The sequence below is a fragment of the Pocillopora damicornis genome, chromosome 14, assembly GCF_964200805.1.
Source record: "Pocillopora damicornis chromosome 14, jaPocDami1.2, whole genome shotgun sequence".
NCBI classification, from domain to species: domain Eukaryota; kingdom Metazoa; phylum Cnidaria; class Anthozoa; order Scleractinia; family Pocilloporidae; genus Pocillopora; species Pocillopora damicornis.
In genome coordinates, this window is record NC_142683.1 from 11,668,559 (window position 1) to 11,683,138 (window position 14,580).

General features: G+C 36.8%; 1 protein-coding gene across 1 annotated transcript; it reads right to left on the bottom strand.

The window, feature by feature from the left end:
* Positions 1-12,910, bottom strand: LOC113682751 (H2.0-like homeobox protein). Its single transcript, XM_027199932.2, has 3 exons — positions 12,349-12,910; positions 4,099-4,263; positions 1-2,404 (listed from the first exon to the last, which is right to left on the bottom strand). The coding sequence occupies exons 1-3, from the start codon at positions 12,521-12,523 to the stop codon at positions 2,079-2,081; spliced, it is 666 nt and encodes a 221-aa protein (XP_027055733.2). The 5' UTR covers positions 12,524-12,910; the 3' UTR covers positions 1-2,078.
* Between the last annotated feature and the right edge of the window lie 1,670 nt (positions 12,911-14,580).

Below are 14,580 nucleotides of genomic sequence, written 5' to 3' on the forward strand. Positions count from 1 at the left end.
TTTTAAATTCATAATGTGACGACCATTTATTATTTCCTGTTCGTTAAAATACCTTATGTTGATCAATGCACTCCTTTGAAAGGGCGCCTCTTGCTTCTTGCTTAACTGAACTAAATACGAATCGCTAGTAAAGTATGTGATTGAACTCTTTTCAATATTAAACGAAAAGCTTTCACTGATGTAAGAGTTTATCAAAAGCAACTTTAAACTTCTCCTTTTAGTTCCTTTTTTAATATAATTAGAGAAACTTCATTTACAGCATAGCGGGTGGCTTGGGTGGCCTGTCACAAATCGAATTTATAAGGTGCGCCAAATTTTCCCCCTCAAGCTTCAATTTTTTTTTTTATTTACATTGTAGATGAAAAGTTTAGAAAAGTTTAAAATAACGAACCAGTTTTTGAAAATGAAAATCTCGTCGATAGCCAATATGCTTCTATGAGCGATTCGAAAAGGACATTTGTCGACAAAATTGCGAAGCTTTTCCCATAGATGTTTTCCTTCAGACAGAACTGATCCTAAAAAGATTTCTCAGTCAGAAAGGCAATGAACGAAGAGTAGTCAGTTTCACTTGTCGTGACCGGCAATCAAGAGGAGTATATGCGACTTTAAGATCGGTGATGCACTTAATTTAAAAACACAGCTTTCTTCGGACAATATTTCACCTTTATCCTTAAACTATGAGAAATGTATTGTGCTCATGTGTGGCATAAAACAAATTTTGTGTGGCGAATATTCTTTTGCGTCGAAGTGACTTTGAAGCGGAGATCACAGTAAAAGATGAACTAGGAGGATGAACACCACTGTCAGTTTTAGATTGCAAAATTCATGCTAAAATTTCAAATTTATCAATTACACTCTCTGTGAATCACCCTATCCCTCTCTCTATAAGCGAGTCAGTGCTCTGATAATTTGTGTTCGCCTTCTCTTTGAAGGAAGTTCAAAAAAGGTTACAAATATCTGGACACCATTATTTTCACTTGAACTCGTTATATCTGTGTCTTAAGTCTCTTATCTCTTAGTTTTTTTTTTCTTTATTTTGTTGGTGACATTTCATGTAAATTTATCTCATTTTACAGTCCTAAAGTCAACATCATGATCATCCTTCTAATTTTCATTTATCCTAGAAAGTTCTGACGTATCTCTGCATCAATTTACTTTAAAAGCATGCTTTTCTCTGACAGAAAAGCCTCCTAAAAATTATGACGAATCACGAAAGCGTAAACAATATTTTTAAGCATTGAACTAATGTATGTATATGCCTTTTAACAAATGCCATCAATTTTGATGTTTGAATTTCGTGTTTGGCACCTTTTTTGCACGTGGCACCAGATGTCATATGATTGCTTCTTTCATTGCGAAGCAAAAGCTCTTGAGTTCAAAGATTTTACAAAGGGATTGATCATGTAATAGAAGTAACCATAAAACTAAACACGATAAAAAGTTTACCAACTAGTTTACCAAGTAGCCTCGCTTTCGAGTTGCGAACAGTAGAATGTTTATCAAAATTATTTTAAAATATAAAGAATCTCCTCGTAGAAACAAGAAGGTTGCAAAGCCTTGAGAAAACTCTGAAACCCTCTGATTAAGAATGCATGGTTAATCGTCCGTGGATTAAAATGAACTTAACCAAGTTACCGGACCTGGGGCCTTTCTCGAGGTCCTGGTTACTTTATTAGCACGAGACCTCATTTTAAAATCTAGGTCTATGAAGGAACAGAGCAGCTGGTCTGAACTCAAATACCAGTGCATTCTGTTTCGTTCCTGATATTTTCATGGAATATCACAACTACTAATGTCTCGAACCTAAATGTAAACAAGTAAAAAAAAATACAGTTTTTTGAGGCCGGTTACCATCAGGACATACGAGAAACGGGCCATTGGAATTCACGTCAAGCATTTCTAAACCTTTTTACACAAAGATGATAAATTTATCACCTAATAAATTAAACTCCTGTTTAACTAACTTCGGATACATATTTTCATCCGTAACTAATTTATTTCATTTCTCGGTGAAGAGATGATTTTTCGGTCTTCTCTTCCTTGAGCTTTAAAATATTACGACCGTGAGGGACTGTAAACTATTGGTCTTGCTTATCTGAACCTTCCTCAGGACTGCCGGTTGTTATTGTCTCTCTCGCTTCTTGTCTCCATTTCATTCGCCTGTTTTGAAACCAGACTTTCACTTGGTTGTCAGACAACCCCAACATAGATGCCAGCTGATGTCGATCGGCTTTTGTTAAATATTTCTGAAGCTGGAAGCGTTTTTCCAGTCCCTTCCTCTGAAGATTAGAAAACACTGCCCTTGTCCAAGGCCTCCTTGGTTTCCTCGGCTTTGGTTGGCCGGGTAAGACTTGGCCTGGTATCGTTTTGTTAAGAACAGAGGTGCCATATTCGCCATACATGCCTGCCAATAATCAAAGGAGAAAGAAAGCCTTGTGTATAATAATAATGAAAATAACAATAATAGCAATGATAATAGTAATGACGATGATGAAATTAAAATGATAATAATAACTCTTGCCGATAAACATCTTGTTATACATAAACACGTAAACAGTAGCGATGTGAACCGACGTTTCGGAATCTTCATGACGCCATTGTCAAGGTAAGCGTTAGGATTAGGAATTCTGCGAGTACTTATAACCGCAATAAATTTACATGATAAAGAATGTGAGATTAAATTACTGAAATACTTTAACACGGAGTGAGTCGGATTGCACGTTCAGAGTTGGTTTTAGTTCTCTGATGAACAACATCTCGTGCACTAAGTAATCGAATTAACTTTTTGCATTTCTTTAGAACATCGAAGCTCCTCAGTAGATCTTCAGGGACCTAGTCATATTTGTCTTGGTGGTGTTTCTACATAAAGGATTACCGTTGTTTATGTCTGTCCACACGCATGTGTAAGTGTCTGCGCGTATAGCCTACATAATCTGCATCACGCAGGTCATATTGAAAACGATAAACAACGAGTTGTTGGTTTATGATCTGTGGGTTTTTCTCTTCTACCTTTAGGTCTCAGTTAAATATACGGCTAACGAACACGGGTTGGATAATTATGTCAAGAAACAACTCAAGAACCTCAGCCTAAAAGTACCAACAACTGTCCAACCCGTGTTTATGAATAATGACACTGCACCTTATTCTACTGGGATAAACCAGATTTACATGAAGTTAGTATCATCTAAGCCCCAAAATTCAAACGAACTGTAACTAAACATCGTAAATGAACATAAAAAAATAGTGTTTAATAAACCCACTGACAAGAGGCGGACCAGTTAGCTATTTACAGAGAGCAGCCGAGGAGTTGAATTCGGGGCAACCGAGAACAAATCCAGTGGCTAGCAGGGTGGATTACTTGAACCCGAGACCACCAGACTGACTTATGTGCTACTCGGCCACCCAGTCACACGGCCACATGGCCTCACTGCTATCAACATTAGCAAAGGAAGATACCATAATTCTAGAAATTTTAAAGAGAACTACGCAATGGAAACCGTGTAATTTCTCTCTCCATTACTGAAAAGTATATTTCAAATGACTTTACTGCCCACGTTTTGTTAAACTAGAATTTCAAAAATTTTCTTCAAATGTGCCGCCATTTTGAAGGTAGCTCGATAAACTGGCCGCCCACCCATCAAGTAATAGGTCCTCTCTATTTGACGTAAATATTGGGGATCGTTCTCATAGCGATCGATCCCTAAAACTCACGTTACCCTCTCGCGTAACCTTGAAAGTGAACCGGCACCAATTGCACCTCGGTCACTCGCGGTCCCCTGTGCTTTAACCACCATAATCTCAATACTTTTCTCCATAATTTCCTAGATGCTTACAAGGAGAATTTGTCTGATAGTCAAGAGCATCTTCAAGCTAGTGATCATTTCCTTTACTTTCGTGACCTAAATGTGATTCAGGGGTGATACTATACGGATAAACTAGATACCAGTCTTTCTCAGGGTTCAAAGGATTAGAAAGGATGTTTGTTTTTACTTTTAGTCCTCATCAGCTCCTTATGATATTCATTTGATCTGATTGGCGGTTATGAATACTTTGGTATTAAACTGTTTTATAATTTAAAAGCTAAGCACTCTATCTCACCTGTTAATGAGCTGTACGAGTATGGAGTATGGCTGTAGCAAGCTTCACAATTTGAATGAAGGAGCGATCCACAAAGTAAAGGCTGCGCATGCGTAGCTAAATAAGGTGAAGCCCAATAAGTGGCGTGTAAGTGATCACATGCGCTAGGAACCAATGGGTAAGCACCTGAAAGAAAAGCAGCTTAATATTTATGATCTATCTTACTCTTTTTGGGTCAATTCAAGCTGTGACCGAGTCAAAACTGAACAGCGACAACACCAAAAAGAGCCACTGCAATATCAACAACCATTCCAATATTTACTTGTACTTTTCACGCCTAACCTACGCGAAAATTAAATAAGATTCCTGGCTGCTTAGAAAACTTAGAAATGGCTAGCCGAGCCAGGCAACCAACTGATACAAATATCTGAAAACAAAATAAATTGCAGGTCGTCAAAACGGTTCTAACTTACTCGTTCGATAAAAGGAAAAGGATAGTAAAAAACGAAAACCGCCCCCCCCCCCCCCGGCACAAATCTACATCTACACGGAAAAGGAGGAAGTAATAAAACAAGACTGCATTTATTACTGCAACTACTGGCATTACAAGAGGCAGATTACTACTTATTAATTATTTCCAATAAAAATCTGATTGCAAAGAAATAGCAGCATCATATACCAACGACTAGTAACATTAAATTAGTAAGATGAGTCCCGATAACTCGAACCGTCGGTAACTCGAATTCCCTGCCAACTCGAAGCAAAACTGATTTCCCTTGGATTTGCCTCATGTATTTACTGTAATTTAATGACCAAGTAGGTATAACAGTTTAACTACAGACTAGACATCCAATATGTTTTAAAAAAATCACCAAACTATTCATAAAAAGTAATAATTAATACCTCAGAGATAGGATCATTCTAAATTACATCCTTAAATTATGAAAGAGAAAAGGTTAGAGTATTTACATTGAACTGAGGAGCTCCATATTTGAGGGTGCTTAGAATTTATGTTAAAAATTCCTTTATTTTAGAAGCAAAGATTATGACCTGCTTAAAATCTCTTGACTAGAAACATCTTTATACTATACAATAAGGTAGTGTTTCTTATCGACCGGTGTGAATAATGAATCAAACACAGAGGGTGTATGTCCACTATGAATTTTTATTCGAAGAGAAAGATCTCAGCCTTATCTTACGGAAGGTGAGATCAGGTAGCTTTGCGATATCTCCAAAAGTCTGAAACCGGACTGGAGTCTATATGGTTTACATTCATACAATTTATAGAGCCAGTGACATTAAAGAGCAGTTTCCTTAGTGGAGGATAAAAATGGCAAGGTTAGGTTTTCAAGTCAAGTGAAAGCTTATTCGGCGGAACTCAACCATGAATAGGTAAATAGGTTTTGCAAAAAGATCATAATTCTGACTTAATCCAGAGTTTCAGAGGACTTACTTAAGTCATTCATATGAGCGTCGGGAAAAACCATAAAAAATCAGGTTGTAGATTTAACACAGTGTGCCCCCAGAAAACAAACTAGCATTCGGTAGTTAACTTTTTATGTTTTTATATTAGTATAAATGGTGTGGTAATTGAGTCATAACTATTCATTGACATCTCCGCAAGATATCCCCTGGGCAATTGCTTGATGTTTCCTCAAGAGGAAACCAATGAAACGAAACAATCATTCATTGCTTAATATCACTACCTTCGCAAAGTCACACCTAAATTGTTATTTCGTCTAAGAAGATAAGAAACTCGCCCCTTAAAACGTTTCAAAGAATATACGCCATGGAACTAGATACATTACACAGAGATTTCCTGTTTGATAACTTGTAAGTTGAACCAAAAGCTCTATCCTTGTATATTATTCACAGCGTTTCACAATGTACTCTAAGAAACATCGTAAATGAAAATCTTCAAGTTTCTTTCATAGTGGTTTTCTTATATAGAGTATTCAACCATACAACTTGCATGCTTGTATTCTGATTTGTAATTCTGCGGACAATACATCACAGGATACTTCCACCCTTCAGTTGGTAGATGAAGCTTAGCCCTAAGCCCTTACTGAGACCATTCAAAAGAAAAGCTGTACTTTCACGTGGTAATGTTTACTACGCTGTAAAAGGTGACTTCAACTTTTAAATCTCTAGATGAAAACTTAGTGTGTGATTATGCAAGTGAAAGCGATAGAGCTGTACTTTCGTGTGGCGTCTGTTATAGTGTACAAGGTACTCCCAATTGAAATGTGTATGCCTGTGTGCATAAAAACTAAGTATGTTACCAATTTAATGAAAGCCATTGAGAAGCTCTCCCATATGATACTTTTTATTGTATTGTTTTGAATCGAAGATGACCCTTTATTATATCAATGAAAATCCAACTAGCGATCACTGCATTGAAATTAAAGTTTTCTTGCCGAACTTTTATGTGATTTTATCACTGCTGCGCGTGATTAGAAATTTCCGGTTGTCTGCATTCAAATGAAGAGTTAAGATTGTTTTTAATCACCCCAGTGAAAACGTTATTACCTAGATTTACTTAGGCTTTAAGTGTCTCAATTAGATGCCAAAAAACTTAATTCATAGACACCGAGGTTACGTTGTTGCTACGTTTTTTACTCTTCTGATGAACCCATGTTTACAAGCAGTTCATTTGTAAACTGACACTACTCCAGCAAAGCTACGTAAAAGTTGTTAAAATGTTTACATCTATGAGAACAAGAAAACTTAGAGTGTGATCATGTAGTACTGTCATTTTGTACTGTTTATTGTGTCTTACAGGATGGTTTGTATAGGTCACGTCTGCCAGATTACATCCTGCTCATCGTGGCCATTAAAATAGAGTTCTCGTTTCTGCTGTTCTTCACAAGTGACCTTACCTTCAAACTACGAAAGAGATCTCTCTCAAAAACACCCACACGTAGAAATCATCTCAAACAGTTGAAAAAGTCATTTTACGTTAACACACGTCAAGAAATAGAAAACCGTGATACATGGTCCCGAAATCAAACAGCATTAGCTGTTTTTCAGCAATGAAAGTGGAATCCCGCTCGCTTCATGTTTCATGTCGTTAAAGTGAATACTATAATCAACGTTCGCCGGCTGTGAATCATCACAAAACGCATTAGTCATATATGTGGTACTCGTATCAAGAAGAAATATTTATTGTTATTTTTCCGTTACTAATGAAATAATCAATCACATGTGGGTCATAATGGCAGATAAATAATTTTTTTCTCGATCTAAAACATAATTTTATCTCCGTGTGTGGGAGAACGTGGGAAAACGATCATGATAATGATAATATAACAAATTCCATCCAGATGTGCATTTCAAAAAACCCCCTCCCCCCTCAAAAATATAAATCGTGTTTCATATCTTGTTTTTCCTATCGAAGTTCTGGTCAACCAAGGCAGATGGCGTTGGCTTTAGGATCTATATACTGTAAGGAATATCTGAAACATGGTTGAAGTTTTATGACACGTGATAATTTGAAATGCTCTCTTTTAAATAAAATAAACAATTCGAGGTCAAAAATGTGCTGATATTAGTGACTAATTGCTGCTTCATTGTGCTAATGCTGTGCTAATTGTTCAATCGTTCTTGTGTTAACCATATTGTTTGCAATTAGGCTGGTGTTTTATTTTCATTTAATGAACAAAGACTCGCGATAGTAGAAGTTAAACTTACAAGTCAACTGCTTTCATTAGCTACTGTCTAGCTCTTCAAGCAATTACAATGATACTGGACATTATATTGTCACTAGTCCATTAGTGTCACTTTATCCGTGTTACCCACTGAAATGAAATTTGTTTTTCGAAAGTCCCCCGAAACGTGTCTTTCAGTCTCCAAAACACGTGTCCCATTGACATCAAAAGCTTTCTCTTAAGCATAATTGTAACCTTTCAAATTCTTATAAACGGCTTTGGATTTTCGTGCGACTTATGATAAAACAGAAACATTTCGTCTAATTGGGTGGCCATTCTTGGTACAAGAAATCAGACAAGTTTGACACAAAATACCTGATCTTGTCATTTGGACAAACTTTCTCACGCTAGATTGAAAGATCTTGTGAGTAACGTTGACTCTATTAATAGTTCTTTGTGAGTTTTGAAATCCAGAATAGTTTTTGTTATGTAGTAAAAATATTTGTCTTTCCGATCTGGTGACGAATGATGTCCATTTGAGCTTTTATCGCATTCATATAACAAAGCAACACAAATAAGCAAATGGATTTTAGAAAACCGATTCAATCTATTGGCGCGCCTCCATTGTATGGCCTTTGTTGAATCTGTCTCTCTTGATTTCACTCATCTTGCACTTCATTCTCTCAACTTTCTTGGAAAAGGTGATCATCACCATCGACTACAAAGGAATTAGCGTCTAATCCATTTCTAGCTGATCGCCTAAGATGATTTGTGTATTTAAGTTTTGTTTTGAGGCAGAACAAGGCGTGGTCCTTTGTCTAATGCATGACAGCTTTTTGGAGACATAAAACCTTTGCGTTTGGTTAGAAATGCAATACACCGACAACAAAAATGTCCTTCGTTTTGCAACCACTTGAACATGTCAGGCGAAAAATCCGGAGCATCTTTCATCTCAGAAGCCACAGAGACAGTTCGAAAAGGTTTGGTTTTCCTCGGAATCTTGGTACCCAGCAAGGACTCAGCTTTCGTCAACTCTTTATTGCTAATTTTATTTGTGCAAATGAGACTAACAAGTGTCCGCTCTAGTAGCCTAAATAACCATAGTAAAAGTGATAAATCTAAACCAAAAGCAGCTGCCATTTCTGAATGGAAGGGGAAATGAAATGCAGTAACCGTGTTTTTCAGAGCCATTGTCCTCGGGGTGTACACTTCTAGAGATTTTCAAGTTCTCATTTCCGATTTTTGTAACCCTACTCTTGAGGAAAAGTATTCAAAAGGTCTTTTCTGGACTAAACGGATTTACAACTCAAAAAAATTGACATCATTCTTATATAAAAAACAAGAAAACAAAATTATTATTTAACTCTTGCCACATGTTCGCCTATCCAGTAAACCTTTCTTAGATCTTTTATAGTTGAACCAAGTTTCTTGTTGGAGTTCAAATCTGTAGAGGGTTTTTTCTCATACTTTTTAAAAAAAGAATGAAGAAAAAGAGATTAAAAGCCCCTTTAACATGAAACATGTTTTATTTTATAAAAACAAATCTAAACCATTATGATATATAGCTAAAAGGATGTCATTAATATGATACTCTTCAACACAACGAAAAAAGCGTTTAAAGAAGAAACATGACTTAAAAGGACTTGAAAGATGGTCGGAGAGATTGAGGAGTAATTAATTTTTGTGCACGAAGGAACGAAACAACAGAACATGTTCATGATGATAATAGTCATGATGATACACAAAAAACATCGAGAGTCTTACAAAATCTCCCATCGAAAGTTTTCAAATGACATATAACTGTGCCTCGGATACCTTGAAGGAGGATTTGCAAATTTTATTCGCCCCTCTATTCAGCAAAAGCTGTATACAGATACAAAAAAAGTACTGTCCTGGAGGTAAAATTTAAAATAATTTCAGGCTCTAATATCTGAAGACATAAAAAATAGTCAAAAAGAGGTATTTTCTAGAATCTATCCCAAAAAGTCAATCGTTTATATCTTTCTCTACATTTGTTTGAAGCCCTAAGAATTGAGAAAAGTCTGAAAAATGTGTGCCATTCTTTCTGCAGACAGAATATGTTAGTTATCTCAAAAATCATTCGTAAACACGTTGGCATTAAATCGACAAGGAAACAATGTATTACGGGTCGATAAGTTTACCAATTAAACATATAAAGATATGTTTTCATAGAAAAGACAGCTAATACTGATTCACTTGTTGTAAATTACACGTACATGTTGCACAGTCTTGTATCGCGGGACAAATATTTCGTACGGGTTTGTGCTTGATTCTTCTACTTAACGTGTTCAGTTGGCCTTCGAAAGGCGGCATGTTGTGGTGTACAGAGGGAAATAACCACAATGAAGTAATTTTGACCAAGTATAATTGAACTTATCATGAGAATGTACTAATACACCAAAGAAATTCCTTTCACAGCTTGCTATGTACATATTCTATGTACCCATAGTTTGGTAACAAATCGATTTGAAACCAGTAGAATGTTAAATAGAAAACACATGGTACAGTTATTATCAAAAAGCTAACAAATTCTTTTGTAACAATTCAGCTTCTTAACGAAAGGCGAATTCGATCGCTTTTGGTTATTGATACTCCAATGTTTCGACATATCTCTGCAATAACATCTGTGCAAAGGCCTATATCTTTACTCTTTCTCCATTTCTCTTTCAAAGAGTTTTTCTCCTCTCATTTCCCATGAACAATTGTAACCCAGTTAATCTCACGAAAATTCAGTGTTGTCTTTTCCTGTTACGTTAACTGACTGTAGATGTCTCATCAGTTTTCATAAGTAACCATCACATAACCAGATTTAATGAAACAACCCCCTTCTTTGACAAATAGACAATTATAAACTTCAAGGTCTATCCATCGAGCCAATTTCTTTAAAGATAACTCGCACCTTAAAATTTTTCTCCAATAATGAGGATCCCTTTGAGTAGCGTAAAACTAGAGGGCGTCTTAGTGCAGCCCCATAAGACGCGTTGTTATTATAACCAAAATCCCAAAACCCGAGACGTTTGTCAGAAAATTGATGTTTTTTCTCTTGTATGGTTAGCGCCCCTGTTCTTCATGGTCGATTTTTTCAGAGGCACGATCAGAAAAGAAAGAACTTCTGAGTTGTTGTTTCGATTGTAGCATATAATCCGAGCCTTTTTTGGTCTACTGTGCCGTACATATCACGGAAACAAAGCGATTTTCACATCAACGCAAATGTTCTAGCTATAGGAAATGCGTGTGACACCAGAAATGGTTATTGCTGTTACCCCATGTCAGATCCGCTCGACAATTGTACATAGAAGCAGGAACAGATCTAATCAGTGTTAACTACAGATGCTCAGTGTGGTTGGAATTTATTTCAAACCTAAGATAGGCGTTGAATTAAGAGTCACAACATCAGCTACTACCGTTTCCTAGGTTAAGCAACCTTCCTGTCCTATTTGCTATTTACAGAGACAGAATACTCAACAGCGATTTTTCAGGCTGAAAGATTGATTTTGTTTAATCATAAACTAGGGATACTATTTACACCATTTAGTGAAGATAACGGGTCATTGCGAAAATAAAAGTTGTAAAGTGCTCGCCATGCCCGCAATGTTCGACCTATTTGCTGACAAAGACAAAAACAAATTTTCACCCTTCTCTCTGAGCGTCAACCACTTCAATAGTTTTATTCGTACAAGGGCGCAACTTCCGTAAATATATCTTTGATACAATAGATACGTTGTCGTTTCCGTTGTTTGATCGGCTTCAGAAACCGGGCACAGCGTGTTAGATTATAACGATCAAGTGTAAGCAGTCGAGAGCGCGCTGTGCTCAAAAACCGCTACAGGATGAAAACATCAACGAGCGAAAGGGCCATGAGATATTTGAATGGCAACTCGGCTGTCTGATCATTTCACAAATAAACATAAACGCGAAATAACATTGGTGCCTAGGCCTTGCCTTGCTCACCTGCAGTAATATGTGATAAAAGGGAAAAGATAAGCTTGGAAAACAATTAATTTAATATTCTTCTTTCGACTCTTTTAAACATGCTTTGGTATTTCTTTAATTAAGTGTCGCATTGTGTTCTACTTTGCAAAGAAACAGATTGCTCGAGCTGACTAGGTTGAGAAGCTGTTCGTAATATTCCATGCTCTGTTCCCGCGCTGCTTAAATCGAAAGCTTTTAACTACACAAATGCACAATCATAAAGTGTTATTATTGATCGAAAACGGGAGTGGATAACTTACGATAATTGAGGTTCTAATCGACCATATTTTCCTCTGCGGTTGGCGAAGCAGAAGGCAGTTATAAACATACAATTTTTCCTTTTGTTAATATACCTCACGGTCAGCGAGATAAAATCAGAGACGTAAAAGTTTATCGCTTGTCTGTTGCGATCTAGTGTCGAGCCAAGCTGTTTAAAAATCTACCCATTTTAAATAAAACCATAAATGTTTTATGAGACTTTTTACGTATGAAACACACTTAGTATCTGCCACATAAGGCTGTAAAAAAATAAGTAATCTCGGATAAATCGGAAAACAAACCGTCCGCGAAACAAGCGCAAGATAGCGAGTTGGTCGCATCAAGATTTTAAGTTTCTTCTTATCTTTCTTACCTAACACAGGTAGTCTTTCTCTTTGTTCCGTTTCGTGTCTTGCGAGTATTTGGTCTACGCCAAAGCTTAACTGTTGATAATTTGGTATCGGGGTTGATGCGCCAATTCCACTGCCAGTTTGGGACCGGGATACCTGTGGTCGAGCTAAAATATCGTCAATTCTGAACGACGCCATGTTGTTCTTTGCAAGGTAATCCAATTTAAAACTCGTGCTTTAGCTAAGTTGCCGTTGTTAGCTGGTCAACGAGAAGTTTGTAAAGCTATGGGTTGCGAAGATAGCAAAGACAAAGAGGTTCATCAGATGTCGATCTTCAATGGCCCACGGGGAGCTAAAAATGACACTACGTTGTTGATTGTCACTTCGAGTTCCATTAGCGTTGATTTGTTGATTTTTATCATCTTAGCTTTTCTTTGTCAATTGGAGACATATACATATATACGTAATGTGTTTCCTGAATAGTGCTTTTTGAGGAATGGTCTCGATTGATATCTGTGTTCACAGATGGGACGGGTTAGACGCATAGCACGCAAAATGGGCTGTGGACGTTTCTCATATCGCCCACAATCCCCACAGATTAGTAAAAGATACCGTTGTTTATAATCCAGTTATCTTGGTTGACACTGAAATTAAATTTCTCTGAACCGTGAGTTCTGCTGATTTGGAGAAAAAAGGGAAAGGATAGTGAACAGCCTTGTAAAAACAGCATATATTTTCGATTTACGGTGAAGAAATCACTTTGAAAGTAACTCGCTTATCTCATATCTTATGGTGTCGAGTTTACTCGGATGGCCATTGGGAGTCAATTATCACCCATTTAAGGTATTAGATTCACGTATGTTCATTTACACAGCCACACACGTGTATTAATATATCCTTTGGCTTAATTAATTCCTCACTCCATCACTGCATGTGTGTTTTTCATGTAGATGGAAAAGATAAAGGTGTTTAACTTTACATTAGACCGTTGTTCGAATGAACCCTGCTCGAGATTGTGCTGCTCTTCTGATATTTTCTTTTCAAACAGCTATGTAAAATCAACAACAGCAAATATCTTGTTGCCCACGAGTATTTCCTTCGTTTATGATTTATGCGGTTTTCTCTAAGGCGATAATTCAATTATCGCATGATTAAGATGGAATATGATCCGAAGCTTTAACAACTAATCACCAGAAAACTGTCTCTGCCAATCTTATTACTTTGTGTCCATATCCTGATACAGTGCCAAGTTAGTGAGCTAGGGTAGAATGGTTTCAGTCAGGTTAAATCTCGTATAGAGTCAAACGAGCACCGATGATGTTTGCTAATAATCCATTGGGCAAGATGCCTGACAAAACACGAATTATCACAGATACAAGCAGTCAATGTTATTTTAAGAGAACGTCGGCGTGATTATGATCGGTGTTTAAAGGTCTTTAAAGATACGAAACTGGTTTCAATAACTACGAAAGCGCATTTAATCCTTTAAACAGGTATTCTTGTTTATATCGGATTATATAAATCGCTTGGAGAGGTATTCAACCATTTTCAGCCGAGCCGGTAATTTCGCTGGTACATTATCACGCCCAGGACTCTAGCGCCTTTAATCGAACTGTGCACGCTATGTTTTTACTGCGTTTAAGAAAATATCATCGGTATGATTTGAAAGAAAACTCTCCATATTGTTGCCTTCGGTCATAACAACAGCATTTGATTGCGTGAATGTAGCAGGTCAATTTCATCAATATCCTAACATGTCAATTTCGATGACGGAGGGCATGCAATATGACAATTTATCTTTTTACATCAGTGAGTAACTCTCTCATATAACATCCATATTTCAGTACGAATTTTTGCGCAAAATTTATGTGCGTCACATCGTCTTAGATGGAGCACTGCATTGGAAGAAATGTAACACTGATAAAATACCAAGGAATAAAAGACTAAAAGAGATGACACAACCATCAAACAGGATTATTATTTAGTACTTGAAAACTTCTTTGGTTTCTCCAACTTTATGAATTTAACCAGTTTAAAGGCAGTCATCACTGTGGCAAGAGTTTCTTTGGTTTCACAGTCATTTCAGTCCATTTTACAAATAGCCACCTAGTAGATCGGGTCTGATTCCTTTGTCTGTGCTGACTAGGTAACATTTTTTCCGAAAAAATTTTCTGGATACCAAAAAGCTGTTAAGTTGTTGACAGTCAGCAGAATTCATTCAAGTTTATGTTTGAAATTGGTGTATTAACGGAGAA

Bases quoted from the DNA above. Each gene is read 5' to 3' on its own strand.
- LOC113682751 (XM_027199932.2), bottom strand. From the start codon at position 12,523: ATGGCGTCGTTCAGAATTGACGATATTTTAGCTCGACCACAGGTATCC. The intron at 4,264-12,348 runs GTAAGAAAGATA...CTTTTCTTTCAG, and splicing joins AGAAAGACTACCTGTGTTAG to GTGCTTACCCATTGGTTCCT. The intron at 2,405-4,098 runs GTGAGATAGAGT...GATTATTGGCAG, and splicing joins CTCGTACAGCTCATTAACAG to GCATGTATGGCGAATATGGC.